At 43.2% G+C, this 25,955-nt stretch overlaps 1 protein-coding gene across 2 annotated transcripts in view; it reads left to right on the plus strand.

Moving 5' to 3' along the window:
* The window catches only part of JAK2 (Janus kinase 2), a 457,412-nt gene that overhangs the window by 112,449 nt on the left and 319,008 nt on the right, over positions 1-25,955 (plus strand). For both annotated transcript variants that reach the window (XM_063913981.1, XM_063913980.1), the window contains one exon: positions 16,064-16,309. In XM_063913981.1, coding sequence (XP_063770051.1) covers positions 16,090-16,309 — 220 coding nt within the window. In that variant the 5' untranslated portion in view covers positions 16,064-16,089. The remainder of the gene's footprint in view (positions 1-16,063; positions 16,310-25,955) is intronic.

Below are 25,955 nucleotides of genomic sequence, written 5' to 3' on the forward strand. Positions count from 1 at the left end.
CCGGGACATCAAGGATGCTTACCTGCATGTCCCTATTTACTATCCTCGTCAAGAGTACCTCAGATTTGTGGTACAGGATTACCATTACCAAGTCCAGACTCTGCCGTTTGGACTGTACATGGCACCGAGGGTGTTACCAAGGTAATGGCTGGAATGATGATACTCCTTCGAAAAAGGGGAGTTTTAATTATCCCGTACTTGGACAATCTCCTTATAAGGGCGAGGTCCAAGGAGCAGTTGCTAGTCGGGGTAGCACTATTTTGGAAAGTGCTACAACAGCACGGTTGGATTCTAAACAGTCCAGAGTCACAGCTGGTTCCTACGACACGTCTACTGTTCCTGGGGATGGTTCTGGACACAGACCAGAAATAAGTGTTTCTCCCGGTGGAGAAAGCCAAGGAGCTGTCATCTCTAGTCAGAGACCTCCTGAAGCCAAAACAGTTATCGGTGCATCATTGCACGCGAGTCCTGGAAAAAATGTTAGCTTCCTACGAAGCAATCCCATTCGGCAGGTTCCATGCAAGAACTTTTCAGGGGGACCTGTTAGACAAGTGGTCCGGGTCGCATCTTCAGATGCATTAGGCTGATAAACCTGTCTCCAAGGACCAGGGTATCTCTACTGTAGTGGCTGCAGAGTGCCCATCTTCAAAAGGGCCGCAGGTTCGACATACAGGACTAGGTCCTAGTGACCATGGATGCCAGCCTTTGAGGCTGGGGGGCAGTCACACAGGGAAGAAACTTCCAGGGACTTTGGTCAAGTCAGGTGACTTCCCTACATAAATATTCTGGAACAGAGGGCCATTTACAATGCCCTGAGTCAGGCAAGGCCTCTGCTTCAAAACCAGCCGGTCCTGATCCAATCAGGCAACATCACGGCAGTCGCCCATGTAAACCAACAGGGCGGCACAAGAAGCAGGATGGCGATGGCAGAAGCCACAAGGATTCTCCGATGGGCGGAAAATCATGTGTTAGCACTGTCAGCAGTGTTCATTCCCGGAGTGGACAACTGGGAAGCAGATCTTCTCAGCAGACACGACTTCCACCCGAGAGTGTGGGGACTTCATCCAGAAGTCTTCCAAAGGATTGTACACCATTGGGAAAGGCCACAGGTGGACATGAAGGCGTCCCGCCTCAACAAAAAGCTATAAAAGATATTGCGCCAGGTCAAGGGACCTTCAGGCGATGGCTGTGGACGCTCTGGTAACACAGTGGGTGTACCGGTCGTTTTATGTGTTCCCCCCTCTGCCTCTCATACCAAAGGTACTGAGAATAATAAGAAGGCGAGGAGTAAGAACGATACTCGTGGTTCCGGATTGGCCAAGAAGAGCCTGGTACCCAGAACTTCAAGAAAATATATCAGAGGACCCATGGCCTCTGCCGCTCAGACAGGACCTGCTGCAGCAGGGGCCCTGTCTGTTCCAAGACTTACCGCGGCTACGTTTTGAGGGCATGGCGGTTGAACGCCGGATCCTAAAGGAAAAGGGCATTCCGGAGGAAGTCATTCCTACGCTGATTCAAGCCAGGAAAGATGTAACTGCAAAACATTATCACCGCATATGGCGAAAATATGTTGCTTGGTGTGAGGCCAAAAAAGGCCCCAACAGAGAAATTTCAACTAGGTCGATTTCTGCATTTCCTACAAGCAGGAGTGTCTATGGGCCTAAAATTAGGCTCCATTAAGATACAGATCTCGGCTCTGTCGATTTTCTTCCAGAAAGCATTAGCTTCAGTACCTGAAGTTCAGACATTGTAAAAGGAGTGCTGCATATTCAGCCCCCGGTTGTGCCTCCAGTGGCACCTTGGGATCTCAACGTGGTGTTGAGTTTCTTAAAATCACATTGGTTTGAACCACTAAAAACCGTGGATCTAAAATATCTCATGTTGAAAGTGGTCATGTTATTGGCCTTGGTTTCGGCCAGGCGTGTATCAGAATTGGCGGCTTTGTCATATAAAAGTCCTTATCTGATTTTCCATATGGATAGGGCAGAATTGAGGACTCGTCCCCAGTTTCTCCCTAAGGTGGTATCAGCTTTTCACTTGAACCAACCTATTGTGGTGCCTGCGGCTACTAGGGACTTGGAGGATTCCAAGTTACTGGACGTAGTCAGGGCCTTGAAAAATTATGTTTCCAGGACGGCTAGAGTCAGGAAAATTGACTCGCTATTTGTCCTGTATGCACCCAACAGGCTGGGTGCTCCTGCTTCTAAGCAGACTATCGCTCGCTGGATCTGTGACACGATTCAGCAGGCGCATGTGAAAGCCCATTCCACAGGGAAGGTGGGCTCATCTTGGGCGGCTGCCCGAGGGGTCTCGGCTTTACAACTTTGCCGAGCTGTTACTTGGTCAGGGGCAAACACGTTTGCAAAATTCTACAAAATTGATACCCTGGCTGAGGAGGACCTGGAGTTCTCTCATTCGGTGCTGCAGAGTCACCCGCACTCTCCCGCCCGTTTGGGAGCTTTGGTATAATCCCCATGGTCCTTACGGAGTTCCCAGCATCCACTAGGACGTCGGAGAAAATAAGATTTTACTCACCGGTAAATCTATTTCCCGTAGTCCGTAGTGGATGCTGGGCGCCCATCCCAAGTGCGGATTGTCTGCAATACTTGTATATAGTTATTGCCTAACTAAAGGGTTATTGTTGAGCCATCTGTTGAGAGGCTCAGTTATATTCATACTGTTAACTGGGTATAGTATCACGAGTTATACGGTGTGATTGGTGTGGCTGGTATGAGTCTTACCCGGGATTCAAAATCCTTCCTTATTATGTCAGCTCGTCCGGGCACAGTGTCCTAACTGAGGCTTGGAGGAGGGTCATAGTGGGAGGAGCCAGTGCACACCAGGTAGTCATAAATCTTTCTAGAGTGCCCGGCCTCCTTCGGAGCCCGCTGTTCCCCATGGTCCTTACGGAGTTCCCAGCATCCACTACGGACTACGAGAAATAGATTTACCGGTGAGTAAAATCTTATTTTATATTAGAAAGCATTAAAACATGGCATGGTTGACTGAGGTTTCTAATACATGATTCAGTTATTTTTCACTAAAACATGAATGCAAAAAAATAAAGAAACTTGGTTTAAAAAAACAAAAACAAAAACAAAAAAAACCCCAAAACTGTTTTAACCAAAGGGTGTTTTTTTTATTAATCTGTTTTTTTTTCTAAAGGGGGGTACACACGGAGAGATCCGTGCTTAAAATCTAAGCAATCTTGCTAAACTATGGTGTGCCGTGGCAAGGCATACACTGCCCGATGAGGCTGATCGGACACGTAGGAAATATCACATCGGAGGGACATGCTGGACAATCCAGCATATCTGACCAATCGATTTTTTTTTCAGATTAGTCAGCAGATACACGCTGCAATTATCTGGCCGATCCACTGATATCGAGTGCATCGTCCAGATAATTGTAGTGTGTATGCCGAGCAATAGACCTAAGTATAAATCTGTAATACAACCAAGGAATAGAATGTTTTGTATTCTCAAATGATTGAGCACCTAATTCATGTTTGTATGCAGTGCCGATGTTCACTCAATGGAGTGACTGTCGCCAGAATGTGCCTGTACCTTGATGTGATTGCGCACGCACTGAGATTTGTAGCGCAGAGTGATTGACAAGAAGGGACCGTTTGGGGGAGATAACGAGGAGTGGCAACAAAAACACAGGTTTGTCAAGACCATTTTCAGGGTGTGTATATGTAGCTGTGAAGGCAAGTGCATACATACATACATACAGACAGACAGACAGACAGACAGACAGACAGACAGACATGAATAAGGCCCTGAGTACAGTCCTGCCATCCTGTAAATCACAGGTTCTCAAGCTCAGGGCCTAATGCAGCATATTTGTTAGCAGATGGGCAAAACCATGTGCACTGCAGGGGGGGGGGGGGGGGGGGGGGGCACAAGTTTGAACACACCCCAGCCAAATCTAACTCTCTCTGCACATGTTACATCTGCCCTCCCCTGCAGTGCACATGGTTTTGCCCATCTGCTAACAAAGTTGCTGCTACGATCAGGTCTGAATTAGGCCCTCAGTCCTCAAAACACCAAACAGTTCATGTTTTCCAGGTCTCCTCACAGAATCGCAAGTGAAATAATTTGCTTCATCTGTGGGCCTTTAAAATGTGTCAGTGAGTAATGAGTACACCTGCTAGGTGACCCGGAAAACGTGAACTGTTTGGGGTTCTGAGGACTGAGTTAGAGAACCTCTGATGTAAAATGACCGGTTGTGAACAGGTAATGCAGGATGTGGTTCAAATATGAAATACTTGAAGCATTTATGTAAATGAGTGAACCATAATAACAACAATAGTATAACTCTTAAACTCTTTCCAGAACATATTGCATCTCTGAATCCTGTTCTTTCACAAGAATTGATATCATTGCATCAAGCAATAGCAACTTAATGCCATCTTTAGCTCAACAATCTGCCATTTGGTTAAAAAACAAAAACAAATCCTTGATCTTGTTAAAATCTTGTTTACATGGTCTGTTTTTTACGCGTCCCAAATGAATATATGCCTTTCCAAACTAAGGTGTATATTCAATTCCCCCCCCCCCTTCACCCAATTTTTTTGGGGTTCTTGGACCTACATGCTTTCACAAAAAAAATTAGGCTGATAGGGCTGGATATCGGAAATTTTGTTTTGTGCCAGTTTCGGGGACAATTTACCAGATCTAATTGAGTTTTCCCCTGTATGTGGTTAGCATAGGTTTCACCCAGGCTCCTGTTATTGATAGCAGTAGTATGGCTCATGGCCCATCTGTGGCAGATAAACAGATCCTGACTGTACAGATGTATTATCTTGCTGCTTGCTTGCAAATTGACCCAAGTGTGGGACCATTGGCTTGTTGCTGACACACACTGAACAGTAATACGTATCTCTTAAATAAAACATTTTTTTGTATTTAACTTTACATTTTTTTTTCTTTTTGTGTTCCTTTAACTGGTTTACAGTTTCTACATCTACAAATCACGTTACATAGCCTTAGGTTAAAGTCTAGTTTTAAACTCATTTGCTCTGTTCAAGTAAACATTTATGTTTCTAATGTTGATCCCACAGTTATACAAATGATTGCACAGACTTCATTATCAGGTGTGGGACTAGCTACAGCTTTGTGGTTGCTAAGTACAATTCTGTTGTGTTTTTGCTATACTTTCTAGGTTAGTATTGTAGGTTTCTGATTATATCAAAGATGAAAATATTTGTAAATGCTAGTCCAAAGCACTAGAAATTTTGATGAGGCCTACTGCATAATTGGCTAAAATATTCTTATCCAAATTTCCCCCCCCCCCATTAATATGGTTAGAAGTCTGTTACAATAAACAATACATATTCACAATCATGTATGTTTGTTTCCTTTCCTTGCCAGTTCTATATGAGTGAGAAAGGTATAGGTCCTCTGAATGTTTGTAGACTGCCCACCCACTGATATTCTGAGTATTTGCTAAAAAGAAACTCCCGTGGAACATCTTGTGTGTGTGTGTATATGTGTGTATATATATATATGTGTGTGTGTGTGTGTGTGTGTGTATATGTGTGTGTATATATATATATATATATATATATATATATATAAATTATGCTGTATGTGTCTTCGTTGATTTCACCCATACCAGTGTTCAAATCTAGTGATTAGCGCAAGGTATTCCACAGGAGTTTCTTTTTAGCTAATACTCAGAATATCAGTGGGTAGGCGTCTACAAACCTGCTGGTTTTTTTATTGTTATGGAGATGAGGAAACATTTTATTGCAATCACAGACATAATTACACCTGCAGCTTTATGATAAAAAAGAATATATGTTATAGAACAATAAGACTGAGTGGCTATCTAGCGCAGAGACAAAAAAAAGTTTTTCTTTATTAGCTAAAAAGCCTAATAAAAACTGTTCGCTGAGAGAAAAAAATATGTGGGTCTCAGGGACCACTCACTTTACAATAATTGGGGTCATTAACTGTTTCTGGGTCCCATCACAATGGATGCTTTTGAGTTACCAAATGCCAACCCACATAGCATCATACATGCCAGTAAATGCTCTTCTGATCCCCCGTATATACCACTTAATATGCCCCTTAAATTCATGTTTAACTCATTAATAATACTACAGGGTTTTATATTTTTGTGTGAACAGACAGGCCCAACACACACTCCTCTGCCACAGAACAGGCACAGAGCTCACTCCTCTACCATAAAACAGGCATAGCGCACACACACTCCACTGCCATACAGCAGTCACACACTTACTGTATATCAATCTGTAAATGTAAAACACTCACCTCTATGCATACAGACAGTGCACAATCCTCTCCCAGAGAACAGACACCAAAACAAACTACTGAAATCTCACAGCACAGACACAGACAAAACCAGCATTCATCAGCATCAGTTACGGCATAGAAACAGCCCACTCCGCGTTCCCTCAGCTAAGTAGTAATGTGACATACATTTATATCCCTCCATCTAGTCACAGACAATCGATGGATCATAATAGACTGAGTTATGGCAGACACAGAACACATACCCGTCTCCTCCTCCTCAGGCACAGAAAAAACAACCATCTCACTCAGTCAGGCACACACAGAGCCAATATTGCTAAAAAAAAGTATAGGGAATAGACAGTGGTGCTTCACTGGGTGTTAGCAGGTCTGTGTCGCGTCTGGATCTACCCTGCAAACCAATATGAAATAAAATAAGGGGAAATGGGGCCATACAGTGGCGCCACAGGAAATAACCTTCTTTTTTTTTTTTTTTTTTTTTGAAGGCGAGTAGATAAAAATAAATAAATAATGAAAGATTAAAAGAAGAAAAAAAAAAGTTTTTTTTCCTTTTTATCCAGCAATGAGATGCTCACAGATCGACATCTTGTAGGAAGAACAGAGGTGTCACTAGGGGTGTGTGTACCGCATCCAGGTGTCAACCTTCCTGGAGGTGACACCATAATAGTGACTGGGAGCCAAGTGCTGCACTGTGACATTATCGCCCAGCTCCTGTCACTAAGGAGGAGCCTGCAGTGCAGCCAGAGTCTCTGAGGGCAGGCTGGCATCTCTGGGAATGCTGGGCATGCTCTGGGTCTTCCCATGACAATATGACGAAATTGAGACAGTCGTGGAATTCAGTTAAATAGATCCCCGGCTTTTGACCCCTTGGGCACTTTCACTTTTATAGTTTGTGTCAAATTTTCTTTATCATACATAATACTGAAATGTTGAGTCCCAAAGAGAGAAGTGAGTTGTGGGTAGATGAAGCCAATGCAGCGATATTAAAAAGCGAAAAAATATATTCTGTGAATCTCTCATTCAATTAAATCTTGAGAGATATTCTGTGTCCCAATTGTGTGAGAGAGAGACAGCGCACTGTATTACTCCACGCTTGTAAAGATAATAAAGATGAAGTTTGTTCAAGAGTCAAAATATATATAATTAAGTTTATTTGTCTATTCTGACAGAAAGGGTGTCACAAGTGTTGTTTAAATTTTACCAAGATAAAATAAAGCAGATATCATCAATATGGTTATAATTATGCAATTGCCAGAGTACTGTAATTAAAGTATAAATAAAGGATGGTCAGGAAGGGAGTTAACTCATCCACGTCTGCTTTTGTTCATCTGTTTAAACATCGAATGAGCAATGAGAGTGTGGTACAGTCAAGTTCCTACTACAGAAAGAAGTGTAGTGTCCAATGGGTCAAAAGTTAGGGATCTATTTAATTGAATTTTCTGTATGTCTCAATGTCGTCCTGTTCGTTAAAGTGTATAGTAATAAAAGATATGATTTAATAATTATTCAAGAATACACAAAATATTAAAATATTTCTTGCTCTTTGCAAACCCCCTGAATATAGTTTTCTGAACTACTACCTGGGATCACCACCAATCATAATTGCTAAATAATATAACCGCACGTTAGTAACACATTAACAATTTTTATTTTACACAAGTCTAGCACACTCCTGTGCAGATTCTAAATCCCCAACACATATCAAACATATAGTCTGCGCAGAAAATATCCAGGTGCATACTTCAAACATTAAGACTACTGATAACCAGAACAGTTGTAAGAAACTCTGCAATTTAACATGTAGTAATAACAAGGTTTTTTAGTATACGTTTGGCCAAAATGTATGCCCACCTACCACGGCAAGGTGGACATTTTATCTGGTGGGTCCTTACATTCCTAATACAGACAAACATAATATACAGGACTTACCTTTCTAATGTGTAGACTGCTATGCAGGGGCCATACACTAAGATACAGTCTGTGTCAGGGCTGAGAGAGACGATTCAGAAATTTAAAATACTCGCTAAGGTTAGGAAGAATGAAAATAGCAAATTTGTGGTCAATCTGGGCCAGTAACAATGAGGCATGCAGATACAGCAACTTGGATGGCAGCACAAATCATACATGAATGAAGCTATCTAAATTCTAAGTAGCCAATGGTGTGGGCTCTGGAGAACCAGCCCCTCCCAGTGACTATACAACAGCACCTGAGAAGCGTCCTCCATGGAGGAAAGACAGTGCTTCTTTTAGGTTATCGGCACTGCTGTCCGGAACAGTGGCATCTCGTTGATATCCGAAATTTGGCGGCTATTGCAAGGCAACTGATATTACTTTGTCAGGTGCTAAATCTCCGCTTAACCCAGAAATGACTACATATTAAAGAAGTTTTTATATGGTAGCTCTAGCTACAGGAAACAAGGTTATCTAAAATTCAGCTTTAAATGCAATTTCCAATGACCTGTGATTCATAAACACCTATATGCTTACATCAGAGGGCAAATTCTACAGATCACACAAACAGTCGACGCCAGGTGGCATTCAGAAAAGAAGAACTTAAGTTTATCAAGATGATGTCTTCCCCATTCTCATTGGACAAGATGCTTATTTATATGCAACTTCCTTTTTCATGTTATTGCACAAATTTCCCCACAATGGCAAAAACCTTCAAACATGTACTGTAAAATAATTCAGTAATATACACAAGGCACACTACACCAAATAAAAATAAACACAGTTAAAGAAGTTTTTGTCACTTAAATTCGGAAAATGGAGGATTCAGCTATAAGTTCCAACATATTAATTAGCACTCAGAGAATGTTTAATCATCCGCGTCAGTTCTTGACCCAGTGGCGCTTACAATGTAATTTCCTTGCCACAAGCGTATCAACACACCATCACATGCCAATTTTGATTAAATACGGTTAACTTACTAGTATGTTTTAGAATGCTGGAGGTACCTTTCAGCACCACAAAGAAACCTATTAAAAAAATACTGGGATAACATCGAAACACCATTCTGAACTCCAACAGAAGGGCCATCCTAATCATTATTTAGTTGGAAGGTAGAGAAATTACACAGTGCCAGACAATTATTGTAAAAAAAAAAAATGCATACATGTTAAAGGGAGGTCTTGGGGAGAAATGTAGATTAAAGTATAATAAGTATAGAGGTGATGGTGGAGGCCAAAGGAGTTCACGGAAAAAAGGGTTTTAAATAGAGAAGGCAACTGGGCATTGGAGTGAACTTTTAGGCAGAGGAAATAACGGGTCGTAATTCAAAAGTGGAAACACTGAGTATTCAGAGAACTAGCCAGTGGAGCAGAAGTGTTCAGTACTCAAAAGACTGATTAAAGTTTATCAGAATGCTAAGGCTTAAGTGCTGCAGCGGTGGGGCTTAAGTGCTGCAGCGGTTGGAGCGAGGAATGATTCAAATGAGGCAGAGAAAAGGGGTTCTGTCAAGGACATTGAGGTGCGTACCAAGATTTGGGTGACTGTGTTAGTTGGAGAATGTGTCGTGGGTAGTTGGGAGTAAGATGAGCTGGAAGGAAAATTAAATTGTGGCCAGAAACTTGTGGGCTGAACTGGCCAAATTACAGATGTCCTGAAGATGGGAGGTTCCTGTGCAGGTGTTCAAGTCCCTGGAATGATGTCAGTAGTGAGGAATTAAGAGCCAGGCAGCAAAGTGATAGAGGAGTTGTGATGCCCAGATACGTAAAGGTGGAGTGTATAAACAATACTTATGGAATAATGATTGAAGGGGTGTTAGTGTCCATGGGAAATGTCACTAGGGGCAACCAGGTAAAGTGCCACAATGGTGTCACAAGGACAAGGAATGTTGCTGAAGATGACTATTCAGCAGGAATGAATAGGATAATGTATTAATATAATGGGGGGTCTTGTGTAAATTACGTATTGGAGCAGCCATGATTAGGAGGGAGTGAGGAAGAGTGGTGTATAGCAGAGCCAGTTGCGCTGTGATCAGCTGTGAAACAGGGCTAGGGAGTGGTACAGTAATTTAAGTTCATAGGGAGGACAAATAGAGCTAAAGGTGTGGAATCAACAGTGGAGGCAAGTATGGGGAGCAAATAAATAAGTGGGTGAGATGAGAATGTGGGAGAGCATAATAGCTGTGGGAGCCTGAGGTGACATAAACAGGCTAAAAAGTGTTTAGTGTAGGCATTGTTGATACTGGAGTATGGGGGGTTGGGGGGAGGGTTTAGAACTAAAAAAATTTGAAAACACGACTATCGAGTTAATCGCGCAAGTTGAAGACCAATATTAGAGTGAATGTGGTGTAAAACTAGAGATGATAGCATTAGTACTCAGACACTACCTCAGGGGTCAGGGAACTTTTTTACCTTTTACCCCAAAATACATTTAGATATGCCGACGTTACCCCCTTGATTCGAAAGGAAGGAAATCATATATTATTAATTATTTGAATTAATAATATATTAATATTCTATAAAAAAGACAGTGATTGGAAAAGTTGTAACCCTTCAGCACACGTGCAGAGAGCACAGAAATGGGGTTCCTTAGCCCCTTCAGGACTGCAGCGCCATAACCCCTGAAATTAATTGTAATACACACTGTACCCCCAGAAATTGATGATATATCCTGCTAGTACGGTACACAGCCTGGCAGCAATTGATGATGGTGATTACCATGTATGGCTGTGTGTGGTACAAATTTTGTATCACACATAATGGCTGTGTGTGGTACACAATTTGTACCACACACAGCCATACATGGTAATCATCATCATAATCAATGGCTGCCAGGTTGTGTGTGGTATAGCCATTGATAATGTGACGTCGAGGCAACTATTAGTGTCAGTATTTCAAGATGATATAGTGACAGTCTGTGCCAATTTTTTTCCCTAGACTAGAGATGGGTATACCCTGACAGGAGTCTATAACCAGGCAAAGAAACTCTGCGCCGCAGCGGCAGTACAGACTGCGTGCTGCCGAGATGGCGCAGCAACTAGACTTGGAGGCGGGGCCTGCGTCAGATCCTTGTACACTACAGTACTGTAAAACACACAGCCGGGCATGCATATAGAATCTATATATAGATTCTATATGCAATTAAATGAAATTCCTGGGGGTAATGGACGGTCGCGCTGCCGAGACACAGCGGGGCATGCATATAGATTCATATGCATGCCCGGCTGTGTCTCAGCAGCGCGACTGTCCATTACCCCCAGGAATTTCATTTTTACCCCATTTGGGGTAATTTACTCCTGTTCCCTGACCACTGCACTACCTGTTTATGCTGTATGCATATAATGGCGAGTGCCCTAGTTCAGTGTTATATTCTAACATGAAGAGAGGGCATCAGGGAGAGTAGGGGAGTTGGGCAACTTGTCATACTGTATGGGAGTACATTTGTAGTACAATTAAAAGTTAATCGTGATGGGAAGATGGGTGTAGGGGAACAGTAAAGTTGCTTGGAGATGTGGCGGAGTTGCAGGAGGGTTTCATGAGGAGCTAATTTAGCGGCAAGGTGTGTTCATTCATGGATTAAAGTCAAGCTTTTACTTAGTCTGAATTAAATTACAGTATCATTGGTACCAGTACTGGGAGGCAACAACAACTGTACCAACTAAACTGTTCTTTAGTACAGGTGGCATTGTTGCTATTGCGTGGATACAACAACCATTTATCATTTAGGGAAAACCTATTCAGACATGCAGGGTCAGTATCATAGTTTTAGCTGATTGATTTGGCATTTTTAGTTGACATTCATAATGTTTACATGGTTGTAATATCGACATGCATGGCAGCATTGACTCTGTCAACATTCATCATGTTGACATTAATGAAATGTTGACATGATTAGAATGTGAACAAAATGTTTCTGGTGGGTCCAGTACTTCACTGATGTCATTCAGGTCTAGCAGTCAACTTATTGTTCTTTTCTGTTGTTCCTGTGTTGAGCATCCCTAACTCTTCGGTGCCAGAGCTTAACCCTCTGGTTCACGCAGAATGACGCCATTTCATATGTTGTTATTCTGTGGATGTGGACATGTTCACTATTGACATTGTGACAATATCAACATCCTAACTGTTGACTTTGTAAATGCCGACATTGACTGCATCCATTAGCAGACTAAGGATATGCACACAATGTTATTTTAGATGTCTGATGTCAAGTTTTCATCCAAAGAAACAGTAGATTTTTGCAGTGAAGAACCTACTAGTCTCCATTATTGAATGCATTTAGTTTAAATGTCAATTTGTTTATTTTTCTGTTTCGTAACAGAGTGCATTTTAAAGTACTAATTGCAATACATTATACTGGGTAGGAGCAATAAATTGCTTGTGGGTATAGTGAGGTGGACACAGGCTGTTTTTAATGTGAGCTAGGGTGGCACAGTCTGCCAAATATGTTGGGTAAGGGAAAAAAAACATTTTATTGAAGGCCAGGATAAAATGAATATATTTTATATAGCACCAGCAATTTCCATTGTACTTTGCAATTGGGAATAAATTACAGCTTTTTTAATGCCTTTTGATTAATATTTAATATTGAACACATTTGATAATTATTCTCTAATAAAATCATATTAACATGGGTTGCACAAGTTGGCTTTGCCACCCCTTGAAAACAGGGTGGCATCCTTGTCTCTGCGCTTCTGTTCCTGACATCCATTCACACATGCAATAAAAATTTTTTACAAAAAATGATTTAAAAAAATAAAAAAACCTATGAAAAATGCTTTAACCACTAGTGGTAACTCTCTCATGCAGAATGTTACTCATGGTTTTGTTTTTTTCTTAACACCTAACTGGCTAATATTTTTTTTAAAATGTCCCCAAAATTGTTGTAAATTTATTATTTATGTAATGCTCAAATTACATAACTAGGTATTTTAAACACAATTCTGTTTAATTTTATTAGAAATAACAATCATTCTGAATACGCATTAAGTGCTCTAATTGACATAATTTGATAATTAAATTAAAAGATTTTGGAGATTATTTAAAAAAAAAAATACTTGAAGGAGATTAAGATCTCTCATTGCCATGCACTTGTAGTAGGTGTGAAATAATTTGTTCACTTTGATCAGTTAGTGGCAATAAACATTCGTACATTACAAAAAATGCCAGTTTTAAAATATAAATGTTGGGTTCTTTTGTCATCTGTGAGGCAACTTGATTTTTACACAGTGTACCAAGTTAAAGAATTTTTGAAATGTGTCAACGTGTATAAGAAATGTAATATCGGCTACAATATTATTATTATTATTATTATTATTATTATGTTATTGTAAACAAACTGGCTGCATGGGTGTGGCAATATCAGATTCTGTCATGTGATTCTTCCAGTCCAACTGAACTCAGAAGCTGCACTCAATGATGCAATTGCATCTGGTAGCCTGCACATGCGAAGACTGCAGTACCACGGACTTCAGCGCAGTCGTAAGCATTGCAGTCCGCTGTAAATGAGGACCTGCGTTCCCTATTAATTGAGGCTATCCATTATTAAGAGAACTAGAGCCAAGTAGTAAAAAAAAACACTTTCATTTTTGAAGTCAGCAACACCAAATTGCCTTAAATATGTTCAAATATCCTTGGCAACTAAACAGTTTTTATTTTATTTTGATGGGTGCTGTAATCTGCATATTACAGTGTATTCCATCAACTCACCTGGAGGAACCACAAGATCCCCCAATATGGCAATACAAAGATCCGTATTCCATCCAGCTACTGATCCCTGGATTAACCACTCCCTTAAGGTTCCCATACATCTGAGTCCCAATTCACCTACCCTACCTGAATCTGGGAAATTAATTTTCTTAAAAATCCCTGATTTGACAATCACAACCATTTTTGGGAATGAAAGGGGAATTGAGGTTTTGAAACTTGTTTAACATTCCTGCTTCCGCGACCCGCCACCAGGGGATCTGGAATTGGTGACAATATGTCTCTAATATATAGGGGGCATTACACTCCTGTAATAGGCTTGTGAGCAGCTCCATTCTGTGTATCACTAGTTATACATACTGCAGTGTATGTTTAAGCAGACCAAAATCTTACCATCTGGCTGTTCCTACGCGATCTCTCCAAAGACATAACAGTAGCCTAATTCCTGACACACTATATATCGGACAGATATAAAAAATAAGCTATGAAAAGATTTTCTTCCCACCAGGCTCATGCAATTCGTCATACATTCCATGTAATTCATCAAACATCCTTGTGCATACAGCCACTCATGAGCCATCAGTGGAGAGTGGAGGCCATTGGCATATCTATAATGGTTATAGGGTGTACGATGCCAATTACCACCAGAACTGCTCAAAGGCCAGAATCTACTGTAGAAATTGTGCTCCTCCCCCCCCCACACACACACACACACACACTTTTCTCTGGACAAAGGCTACACATGGACACTCCCCACTCTTTATTTGCATCTTGCAGTGGACATTTCCATATAGCCCACATCCTCCTCCTCCTCCTCGTCCTCCTCCTCCTTCTCCTCTGGCTTTCCTCCATGGTGGACAGAGAGTGATAATTTCATCATTGTGTTGTGTCCACCTGTCCCATGGAGATTTCTAGACTGTCTAGGTAGTCAGAGAGATCACCACTATTTCAGGGAGTCTCTCTGACATTTATGGAGAGTCCTCAGGTTTATCACATGCACTCCCACTCACACAAAAGTGTTAATTTTGTCAGAATCCAATTAACCTAACTGTACATTTATAGATATCTCTCTTTTTGTGTAAAATAAGTTTTGGAACAAACTTGAATACTGTAGTATTGGTCCTCTTTGGAGCATGCCCCATTACAGATCTAAACACTCTGCAATTAGTTCATGTTGCAGTATGATCTAATTTGCGATAATGCAGCGTGCTGCCAGCATAAACCTAAGTAATACCGCTTTCACATTGCAAACCTGGGTCCGACCTGGGATTTTAAAACCCGGATCCCACCTGGGTTGGCCCCTATCACACTGAACCTGGGGCACCAATGAATGGATGTTATTTAAAATTTACTTTTTCTTACTTACAAAGATGAGGTGTCAAAAGGAAGCAAATGGAGACACATGAACATCCAATGAGTGCCTTTTTTTGCGTCTCGGGTTGAATAACCCAGTATTTAATCCCAGGTTGAAATGCTGGGTTGCTCAACCTGGGTTGTTTCACTTTGACGGTTTCACACTGCACCTCGACCTGGGTCGACCGCCAAAATAACGCGGGTTATTTTGGCGATGTGAAAGGGGTATAAAATTTTCTTTGACCATGTACAGGGTTTGAGGTAAATGGCCGCTATAGCAGTGGGGACAAACTATTGAAAATTAAAAGATCTTGAGATGAAAATACGTAAAATTTTTGCCATTTTTTAATTTTTGGACATGAATGAGAGGACAGTTCTTGCAGGCTTAGTTTCGAAAAAATAAGTTTTAGTTCAAATAAAAGAAAGCATCACCAAATTCTACAGTACAGTAGTAGTAGTAGTAGTAGTACTGCTGTAGTAGTTTCAGGGCAAATACTTATTGCCGACAGAGAATAATATAGAACGTGATCATTTATTTTAATGTCAATATGAGGTTATAGCAGCATACTTTGGGGATATTCAATTGCTTGAAAAGTCAGTTGGGTGTCTGTTTTTTCCTGTCTATTAGATAGGAAAAAACAGACACCCAACCGACTTTTCAAACATTTGAATCCCTCCCATTAATTGTAATTCGTACATAGCTTGTGAAATTAGTCCTCAGAAATGTTTAATAGTCTTCAAACACACTAAAAACATTTTTTTTTTCTTTTTGTTTTTAAGGTAATGCTTCCTAATGCAGTGATGTAATGGCTTGCCTTACAATGACTGAAATGAACATAACCACAATTCCTATTGTTCGCCCGAGTGGAGATGTCCAAACTAATGTCAATTCGTCAAGGCCCAGTGAGCCAGGATTTCACATTTTCCTATATCATGCATTGGGCAAGGCCGAAGGGGATTACCTAGTCTTACCCCCTGGCGAGTATAATGCGGAGGAGATATCCATCACTGCTGCTAAAGCTTGTGGTAAGTACAGTTGTTACTACATTTATTAATGTTTTCTGTTGGCGTGTGGTATTGTTAAATGTTTTATCACATTCATCATTGTGTCTGTTATACACCCCACATTTAATTTAAATTAGTACCACGTGAGATTATTCTGTAGGACTTTGTTATCTCACAAACTCTGAAACTAAAGCAGATTATAATAATGCTGAATAGGGAATTAAGTTCCTTAATTCAGCCTACTGTATATTACATAACCTTATTTGACCCAGGTGACCTGCAACCTACCAATTTGTCAGTTGACGTTATGTGAAGCACGGATTGCGAACTAGAAAAAATACCATTCGGAAAACCTAGTCAGAATGTCTAATTGTTTGTCCAATACTAACAATACTTGTCATATTCCGTAATATAATCATCTGTTAAGTAGAGAATTTTTATGTGGGATGACCATTGGAAGCTGATCTAAAACTTTCTATTAGTGCTCCCTATGATGTGCAGAATTACACATCATAGGGAGCCAGTCTGGGGAAAAAGAGTATTTTTTGCATAACTTTTCTCCTAGAAGTATGTTAAAAACTGCCGACAGCACATTGGCCTACATCTGATGTGACATGCATTCTGTAACTTTGCAGAAATAGAAGGCAATAAATAGGGCAGAGGAGGGACTTGGGAGCAACAAGGAGGTGCTTAAACGGGATCTGGACGGGATCCTGGAAGTCAAAATACCGACGCCGGAATCCCAACAGTGCTTGGAATTCCTGTGTCAGGATCCCAAACAGGTGACTGCCGGGCCGCCAGAGAGGTGGGTTGCGAGTAGTTAGTTTTAGGCTGCGGGGGGGAGGGATAGGGTTAGGCTTCTGGAAGAGGGGGTTAGGTTTAGGTTGTGGGGGTTAGTCTTAGGCGCCCACGGGGAGGGTTAGGGTGTGTGAGGGGTGGTGGAGGGATTATGTTTATACGGCGGGAAGAGGGGGTTAGATTTAGGCACCACCGGGGAAGGTTAGGTTTAGGCTGCGGTAAGGGAAGGTTAGGGTTAGGGGAGGAGGGTTAGCATACTTACCAGACCCCTGTTGGGACTCTAACCATCGGGATGCCACGGTTGGTATTCCGACCATCGGCATCCTGCATGCCGGCATTTCAGCCCCAACACGTTTGAACAATACAATAACCATAATTTTAAAAGGCCATATTTTTATTAAAAAATATAATAATTTATATAAATTAGAAAATAGAATTGAACATCTGTTTGCAAAATGCACCACTTGTTTTCGGCTATTAAAATTCAGAGATTATTTTTAAAAGTGGTAATAGTTTACAAAGCATGGTTTTGCCGTGTACATGATTGCAGCTTTAAAAAAAACATCCGAGTTCAGCCAACAACCCACACCTCCGGCCAACTCTGACTTCCGTTACATCCGTCCCGTTGTGCTAACACTGGTATTATTGGTCAGTAGCCCACAGTAAACACAGTGCGGTGTATTAATCAGATCAGGCAATTGCTGGGAATTTTCTGAGATATGGGGGGTCATTCCGAGTTGTTCGCTCGTTATTTTTTTTTTCGCAAACGGAGCGATTAGTCGCGAATGCGCATGCGCAATGTCCGCAGTGCGACTGCGCCAAGTAAATTTGCTATGCAGTTAGGAATTTTACTCTCGTTTTTTTCTGGTGATCGTAATGTGATTGACAGGAAGTGGGTGTTTCTGGGCGGAAACAGGCCGTTTTATGGGTGTGTGCGAAAAAACGCTACCGTTTCTGTGAAAAACGCGGGAGTGGCTGAAGAAACGGAGGAGTGTCTGGGCGAACGCTGGGTGTGTTTGTGACGTCAAACCAGGAACGACAAGCACTGAACTGATCGCAGATGCCGAGTAAGTTTGAAGCTACTCAGAAACTGCTAAGAGGTGTGTAATCGCAATTTTGAGAATCTTTCGTTCGCAATTTTACTATGCTAAGATTCACTCCCAGTAGGCGGCGGCTTAGCGTGTGCAAAGCTGCTAAAAGCAGCTTGCGAGCGAACAACTCGGAATGAGGGCCATGGTTGGAAAATTACTGTTGGTCTGACTGTTCATTTTGTTACCAGATCTTGCAACCCAAAATATAGGACACAATTTGAATGGGTAAATAATATGCTAGTTGCTGCACCATATTTTCTTTGATTTCTTCTTGTAGATGTTATCTGCCTTATGTATCGGCTCCAAGTATAGCTATCAACATCATTGTATTTATACATATTGGGAGTGTCTTAGACTGTGAGGCAGAGTTGGCTGGTTTTAACCACTGTGATTACAGGCATGTCGCCTTGAGGTCTTAGAAAAGCCTATTTATAAAGGGATCCCCCTGGTATTATTCCAAATTAATGTTGCTTGTGGTCTTCATTTGAGTGAGCTGAACTGATGCAGTGAATTCACACAGACACGCAACAGAGATATACACCTGGATCCTATTACTTGCGGTAATTTACAGCACGATAAAAACTGTCTTTTTAGCCCAATATTACTATTGGGCTATCAAATTCTAGCCCGTTTTTATCGTTCCGTAAATGACCCATTGTCAGCTGATAACACATGGGATCTGAGATAAGTTCCTGGACCCATGTGTTATCGGATGAAAAACAAGTACCCTGGGAAGCTTATCGGGTATTCTGCTTCTGTTCTTCACATGGTCTTGAAATGTTAACACCTGATACCGAGATTATCATTGAGCTATATACAGATTGATTGATTCATTAATTTCCATCCTTGCTGTATTTAATAGTTTGTGATTCATTGTCTAGCAATACGTTTTTAAAGGAATGTTTCTTTGTCTCAGAAAGGGTGTGTTTGTGTGGTGGCACTCACTTTTCACTCCACATTCACTTCAGATTGAAACATTAATCTATAAGTGAATTGGAGTAGATGTAAAACAAGCACTTAGTTGATTGAGTGGCTGTTAATACTGAATTAAAGTGTGCAAAAACTCAATGTAAATGCTCTCCAATATAAATGTATTTAGTGTTCCTTCTAGGATGATGAAGGGGCAGGGCGCCGGAGTTCGGGGGCATATTGACACGCCCAAAACGGGGAGCGCGGCCATGCAAATTAGTGGGCCACTCCCGGCATTTTAGTGGGCGGTGCGGCCCACAGACGCTGCTATAGAGGGCGTCTGTGGCCATCAACGTCACTGTTGGGGGCGTGCCCAGCACCTCCGTCGGTGCTGGGCTTCCCCCAGCTCTCTCCCAATGCGTGAATGGATGCCGCGCGCATGCGCACGACATCTTTACACGCTGGGAGGGCAGGAAGCGGGCGGCTGTTTTAGCAGGGCGGGTTTTGCCTTCTAAAAAACGGGCAGGGCGTGGCGCCCTACTAAAACAGCCTAGAGTGAACACTATGTATTAAGTGTGAGTACTTTCTGACAAGAAGTTTGTTAACTTTCGTTATACACTGCGATATAGAAAATCATTGCACTGTTCCAAGTTTATTGCTATAACAATTACACATGCTTTAGAAACAAGCTGAGCACCAACTTCAGTAGCACCTATGCTGTAATAAATTGCCTAAACTGTAATAAATTGTGTTATACGACAACTTAGCTTTAATTTCCTGTTGCCTATATTGCCTATATATACTGAAAGCACACCAGAAAAGACATTTCAATAGGGTGTAGTAATAAAATTGTACTGCTGAGACTGCTGACAGAGTTAAATGTGTCCCTGTTCTGCCAGTCTATCAATTGACTGTCTTCTGAACAACAGAGATCAAGGCAAAGATCAGCTGGCACTGGTGCATGCTACATGATCCAGGGTACAGGGACAGTGGCTCTAAGCTTGGTATGCAGCCTTGAAAAACACAGTGTGTACATGCCAAATTCTTCTTTAATCTCCACTAAAATGCATAAACTTAAATTTTCTTTTCTTATGCTGCTATTTAAATCCAAAAAAATGTAAATGTGTTTTTCTCCGGCAGGGTCCACAGGTTATCCACAGGATAACAATGGGATATGATGGAGCGACAGCGGATTGGCACCAAATGATCAAAAGCTTTCCGGCCTCCCAGGATGCAACGGGCCCGTCCATATATCCCGCCCACTGGCTCAGCCAAATCAGTTTTTTTTAGTGCGGTAGGAGCCGGACCTGTTTCTTTAGCAGCCCCAAGCTTTCTTATTTTATTTTTATAGTTTAACTATTTTTTGAGTGATCTTTCTAAACAGCGTCTTATACGCATATTGGAAAGAGTTGCTCCAACAACTCTCCGCCGGGTCGCGACAACGCTTACCCATGAGTACAGTGCTGTTTCGGAGGGCGTCGGTGTCGGGTATACTAGCAGGTCCATCAGACGTTACCAGGCTGTGGCCGGAGCATGGAGAGAAGGTAAGGCATCGGTTCCGCGTAGCATAATGGAATACGGACACAGCCGCACTGTGTTGGGAGGAGACTACCAAACAGTAGCTGACGCGCCGCCACCACGGGTGCTCCAGCGCTAGGCTTTAGGGATCTTAGGCACCAGGAATAGCATGAGGCCACGATCCCTAGGGTTGATGTCAGCAGTGGGGACTCAGACACTCTCCTGGTGCCCCCCCCCCTGCCCCCCCGGTTCATGACCAGTTTCCCCGGAGTTTCCCGCCATGAACTGTTTCCTCGCTTCCGTCTCAGACGCTACCACGAGGGGACTCTGTCGCAGCAGGCCACTGCATCGGTGTTCACTGAGCGCTACCACAAGAGACCTGGTCGCAGCATAGGCGACTGTGTGATCGCTGCGTCTGTGTTCACTGAATGCAACTGTGAGGATCCCCGGTCGCAGCATAGGCGGCTGTGTGACCGGTGCCTCTGTGTTCACTAAGCGTCTGTGTTCACTATAGGCTGGAGCGGCAGTGTACACTAGTAGTGCCTGGATCCACTCAGCGTTTGCTAATGTATTGATCAATCTTGGAAGCGAGGTGAGTCTCCCTGTATCCCATTCTGAGTACGGGCTATACAGCACTAAAATTCTATCTACTTTTTCAGTATGAATAGTTCAGATTAGTGCCTTTTGCATATGAGTCAGTGTACATTTACTGTGGTTTTCTTCGCATTGCGTCTGAATACGTTAGATCTGTTTATACATGATTCAGTAAATGTTCGCCTACATACTTAAAAAAAAGTTTTGTAGTTGATGTGCTCATATGACTAATATATAACATATGACTGACTGCTAGTGTGATTTCTGACTTTAGTATTTGTTGTCAGTTGTTTCTTCCGATCCTCAATGCTGGTGCATGGGTAGGGTCAGATTGATATCAATTTAGAAGGTTAAATTGATTAGTTACAAATTGTGTAGTACACTGTGAAAGTGCTGATTATTTATCATGTCTAAGAGCAGCAAAGGTGACGCAGGTACACTTACAGTAATACCAACACTCATATCCTGTTTGTCTTGCAAAACTGTATTATTTTCTCAGGATCTGGTTCAGGATGGTTTATGTGCAAATTGTTTTGCTTTTCAGCAGAATACAACGCAGATCCCTGTACAACATCAGGTACAGATGGATCCACCTTGGGCTATGTTTGCACAGACTTTGTCCAGTATAGCTGAATGGATAATTCCTACAGCTTCGGTACCAGGAATGGGGTACCCATACATGCAGCTCCCTACCTACGGTATATAATTTCCCCCCAGCAAATGAGACAAGCTGATAAACCAATGGTAAGTAAATCTTCACCTTCACAGGCTACACATGACGATTCATCGGAAGATGAAAGCTCAGTTTACTCTACTTCGACATATGAAGAGGAGGAAGAAGGTCTCAGCTCAGTGGATATAGCTGAATTAAATAGAGCAATGAAGGCCATTCTATCTTTAGAAGATTCAGCAGAGCCTGTGTTAAAAACCAAGGCACCTGTGTTTAAATGCCCAAAAACAGTTAAGACTGAGTTTCCAGGGTCAGACCAGCTGACTGAAAGCATTGAAGAGGCTTGGGCAACACCCTATAAAAAAAATATAGAATTCCCAAAAAATGGGATTCCAATTATCCTTTTCCAGCCGGGGACTGTTTAAAAAGGGAGGTGGCTCCTAAAGTAGATATGCATGTGATTCGATTAGTTCGAATATCTATATTGCCTTTGCCGTCAACATCATTAAATGATGTCACGGATAGGAGAGTGGATGGTTTTCTAAAAACCATATTTCTCTAACGTCCTAGTAGATGCTGGGGACTCCGTAAGGACCATGGGGAATAGACGGGCTCCGCAGGAGACTGGGCACTCTAAAGAAAGATTTAGTACTATCTGGTGTGCACTGGCTCCTCCATCTATGCCCCTCCTCCAGGCCTCAGTTAGAATCTGTGCCCGGACAGAGCTGGGTGCTTTTAGTGAGCTCTCCTGAGCTTGCTAATAAGAAAGTATTTTAGTTAGGTTTTTTTTTATTTTCAGAGAGCTTCTGCTGGCAACAGACTCTCTGCTACGTGGGACTGAGGGGAGAGAAGCAAACCTACTAACTGCGGCTAGGTTGCGCTTCTTAGGCTACTGGACACCATTAGCTCTAGAGGGATCGAACACAGGACCTGACCTTGTCGTCCGTTCCCGGAGCCGCGCCGCCGTCCCCCTCGCAGAGCCAGAAGACAGAAGCCGGCAGAAGCGGAGAAGACATCGAAATCGGCGGCAGAAGACTCCTGCCTTCACATGAGGTAGCGCACAGCACTGCAGCTGTGCGCCATTGCGCCCACACTAACCCACACACTCCGGTCACTGTAGGGTGCAGGGCGCAGGGGGGGGGGCGCCCTGGGCAGCAATTGATACCTCCTGGCGAAAGCTGCATATAGACAGTGGGACACTGTTATATGTTTGAGCCCCCGCCATTTATTTTACAAAAAATCGCGGGACAGAAGCCCGCCGCTGAGGGGGCGGGGCCTTCTTCCTCAGCACTCACCAGCGCCATTTTCCTTCCACAGCTCCGCTGAGAGGAAGCTACCCAGGCTCTCCCCTGCAGAATCACGGTAGAAGGGTAAAAAAAGAGAGGGGGGGGCACATAAATTTAGGCGCATTAATCATAATACAGCAGCTACTGGGTAAACACTAAATTACTGTGTAATCCCTGGGTTATATAGCGCTGGGGTGTGTGCTGGCATACTCTCTCTCTGTCTCTCCAAAAGGCCTTGTGGGGGTCCTGTCCTCATTTAGAGCATCCCCTGTGTGTGTGGTGTGTCGGTACGCGCGTGTCGACATGTTTGACGAAGAGGGCTATGTGGAGGCAGAGCAAGTGCAGTTGACTGACGTGTCGCCGCCGACGGTGCCGACACCTGATTGGATGGATATGTGGAAGGTGTTAAATGATAATGTAAACTCCTTACATAAAAGGTTGGATAAAGCTGATACCTCGGGCCAGTCAGGGTCTCAACCCATGCCTGATCCTACAGCGCAGAGGCCCTCAGGGTCTCAAAAGCGCCCACTATCCAAAATGGTTGACACAGATGTCGACACGGATTCTGACTCCAGTGTCGACGACGATGATGCAAAATTGCAACCGAAAATGACAAAAGCTATACGTTACATGATTATAGCGATGAAGGATGTTTTACACATATCAGAGGTAAACCCTGTCCCTGACAAGAGGGTTTATATGTATGGGGAGAAAAAGCAAGAGGTGACTTTTCCCCCTTCACATGAGTTAAATGAGTTATGTGAAAGAGCGTGGGATTCCCCAGATAAGAAAGTCCTGATTTCCAAAAGGTTACTTATGGCATACCCTTTCCCGCCAGAGTACAGGGTGCGCTGGGAATCCTCCCCTAGGGTAGATAAAGCTCTCACACGCTTATCTAAGAAGGTGGCCCTGCCGTCGCAGGATACGGCCACCCTAAAGGATCCTGCAGATAGAAAGCAGGAAAGTATCCTGAAATCTGTTTATACACATTCAGGGACTCTAAAGAGGCCGGCAATTGCGTCGGCGTGGATGTGTAGTGCTGTAGCAGCGTGGACAGATAATCTGTCTGAGGAAATGGATACCTCGGACAGGGATACCATTATGCTGACCCTGGGGCATATAAAAGACACTGTCCTATATATGAGGGATGCCCATAGGGACATTTGCCTACTGGGCTCTAGAATTAATGCAATGTCAATTTCTGCCAGGAGGGTCCTGTAGACTCGGCAGTGGACAGGTGATGCCGACTCCAAAAAACACATGGAGGTGTTACCTTACAAGGGTGAGGAATTGTTTGGGGACGGTCTCTCGGACCTGGTTTCCACAGCTACTGCTGGGAAGTCAAACTTTTTGCCATATATTCCCTCACAACCTAAGAAAGCACCGTATTACCAAATGCAGTCCTTTCGCGCACAAAGAAGCAAGAAGGTCAGAGGTGCTTCCTTTCTTGCTAGAGGCAGGGGTAGAGGAAAAAAGCTGCACCTTACAGCTAGTTCCCAGGAACAGAAGTCCTCCCCGGCTTCCACTAAATCCACCGCATGACGCTGGGGCTCCACGGGTGGAGCCAGGAGCGGTGGGGGCGCGTCTCCGACATTTCAGCCACCAGTGGGTTCGCTCACAGGTGGATCCCTGGGCTATACAGATTGTGTCTCAGGGATACAAGCTGGAATTCGAGGTGATGCCCCCTCAACGTTACCTAAAATCGTCCCTGCCAGCTTCCCCCATAGAAAGGGTAGTAGTGGTAGCGGCAATTCACAAGCTATTTCTCCAGCAGGTGGTGGTCAAGGTTCCCCTTCTTCAACAGGGAAAGGGATACTATTCCACAATGTTTGTGGTACCGAAACCGGACGGTTCGGTCAGACCTATATTAAATTTAAAGTCCCTGAACATTTATCTGAAAAGATTCAAGTTCAAAATGGAATCGCTCAGAGCGGTCATTGCAAGCCTGGAAGAGGGGGATTTTATGGTGTCTCTGGACATCAAGGATGCTTACTTGCATGTCCCCATTTATCCGCCTCATCAGTAGTACCTCAGATTTGTGGTACAGGACTGTCATTACCAATTCCAGACGTTGCCGTTTGGGCTCTCCACGGCACCGAGAATATTTACCAAGGTAATGGTAGAAATGATGGTGATCCTGAGAAAGCAAGGAGTCACAGTTATCCCATACTTGGACGATCTCCTCATAAAGGCGAGGTCGAGGGAGCAGTTGCAGATCAGCGTAGCGCACTCTCAGGAAGTGTTGCAACAGCATGGCTGGATTCTGAATATCCCAAAGTCGCAGCTGATTCCTACGACGCGTCTGCCCTTTCTGGGCATGATTCTGGACACAGACCAGAAGAAGGTGTTTCTCCCGACGGAGAAGGCTCAAGAGCTTGTGACTCTAGTCAGAGACCTCTTAAAACCGAAACAGGTGTCGGTGCATCACTGCACGCGAGTCCTGGGAAAGATGGTGGCATCGTACGAAGCCATTCCCTTCGGCAGGTTCCATGCGAGGATCTTTCAATGGGATCTGTTGGACAAATGGTCCGGATCGCATCTTCAGATGCATCGGCTGATCACCCTGTCCCCCAGGGCCAGGGTGTCTCTTCTGTGGTGGCTACAGAGTGCTCACCTTCTCGAGGGCCGCAGGTTCGGAATACAGGACTGGGTCCTGGTGACCACGGATGCGAGCCTCCGAGGGTGGGGGGCAGTCACTCAGGGAAGAAACTTCCAAGGGTTGTGGTCAAGTCAGGAGGCTTGTCTGCACATAAATATCCTGGAACTAAGGGCCATATTCAACGCCCTGAGTCAATTGGAGC

This window comes from Pseudophryne corroboree, chromosome 1 (assembly GCF_028390025.1).
Source record: "Pseudophryne corroboree isolate aPseCor3 chromosome 1, aPseCor3.hap2, whole genome shotgun sequence".
In the NCBI taxonomy this organism is placed as follows: Eukaryota; Metazoa; Chordata; class Amphibia; order Anura; family Myobatrachidae; genus Pseudophryne; species Pseudophryne corroboree.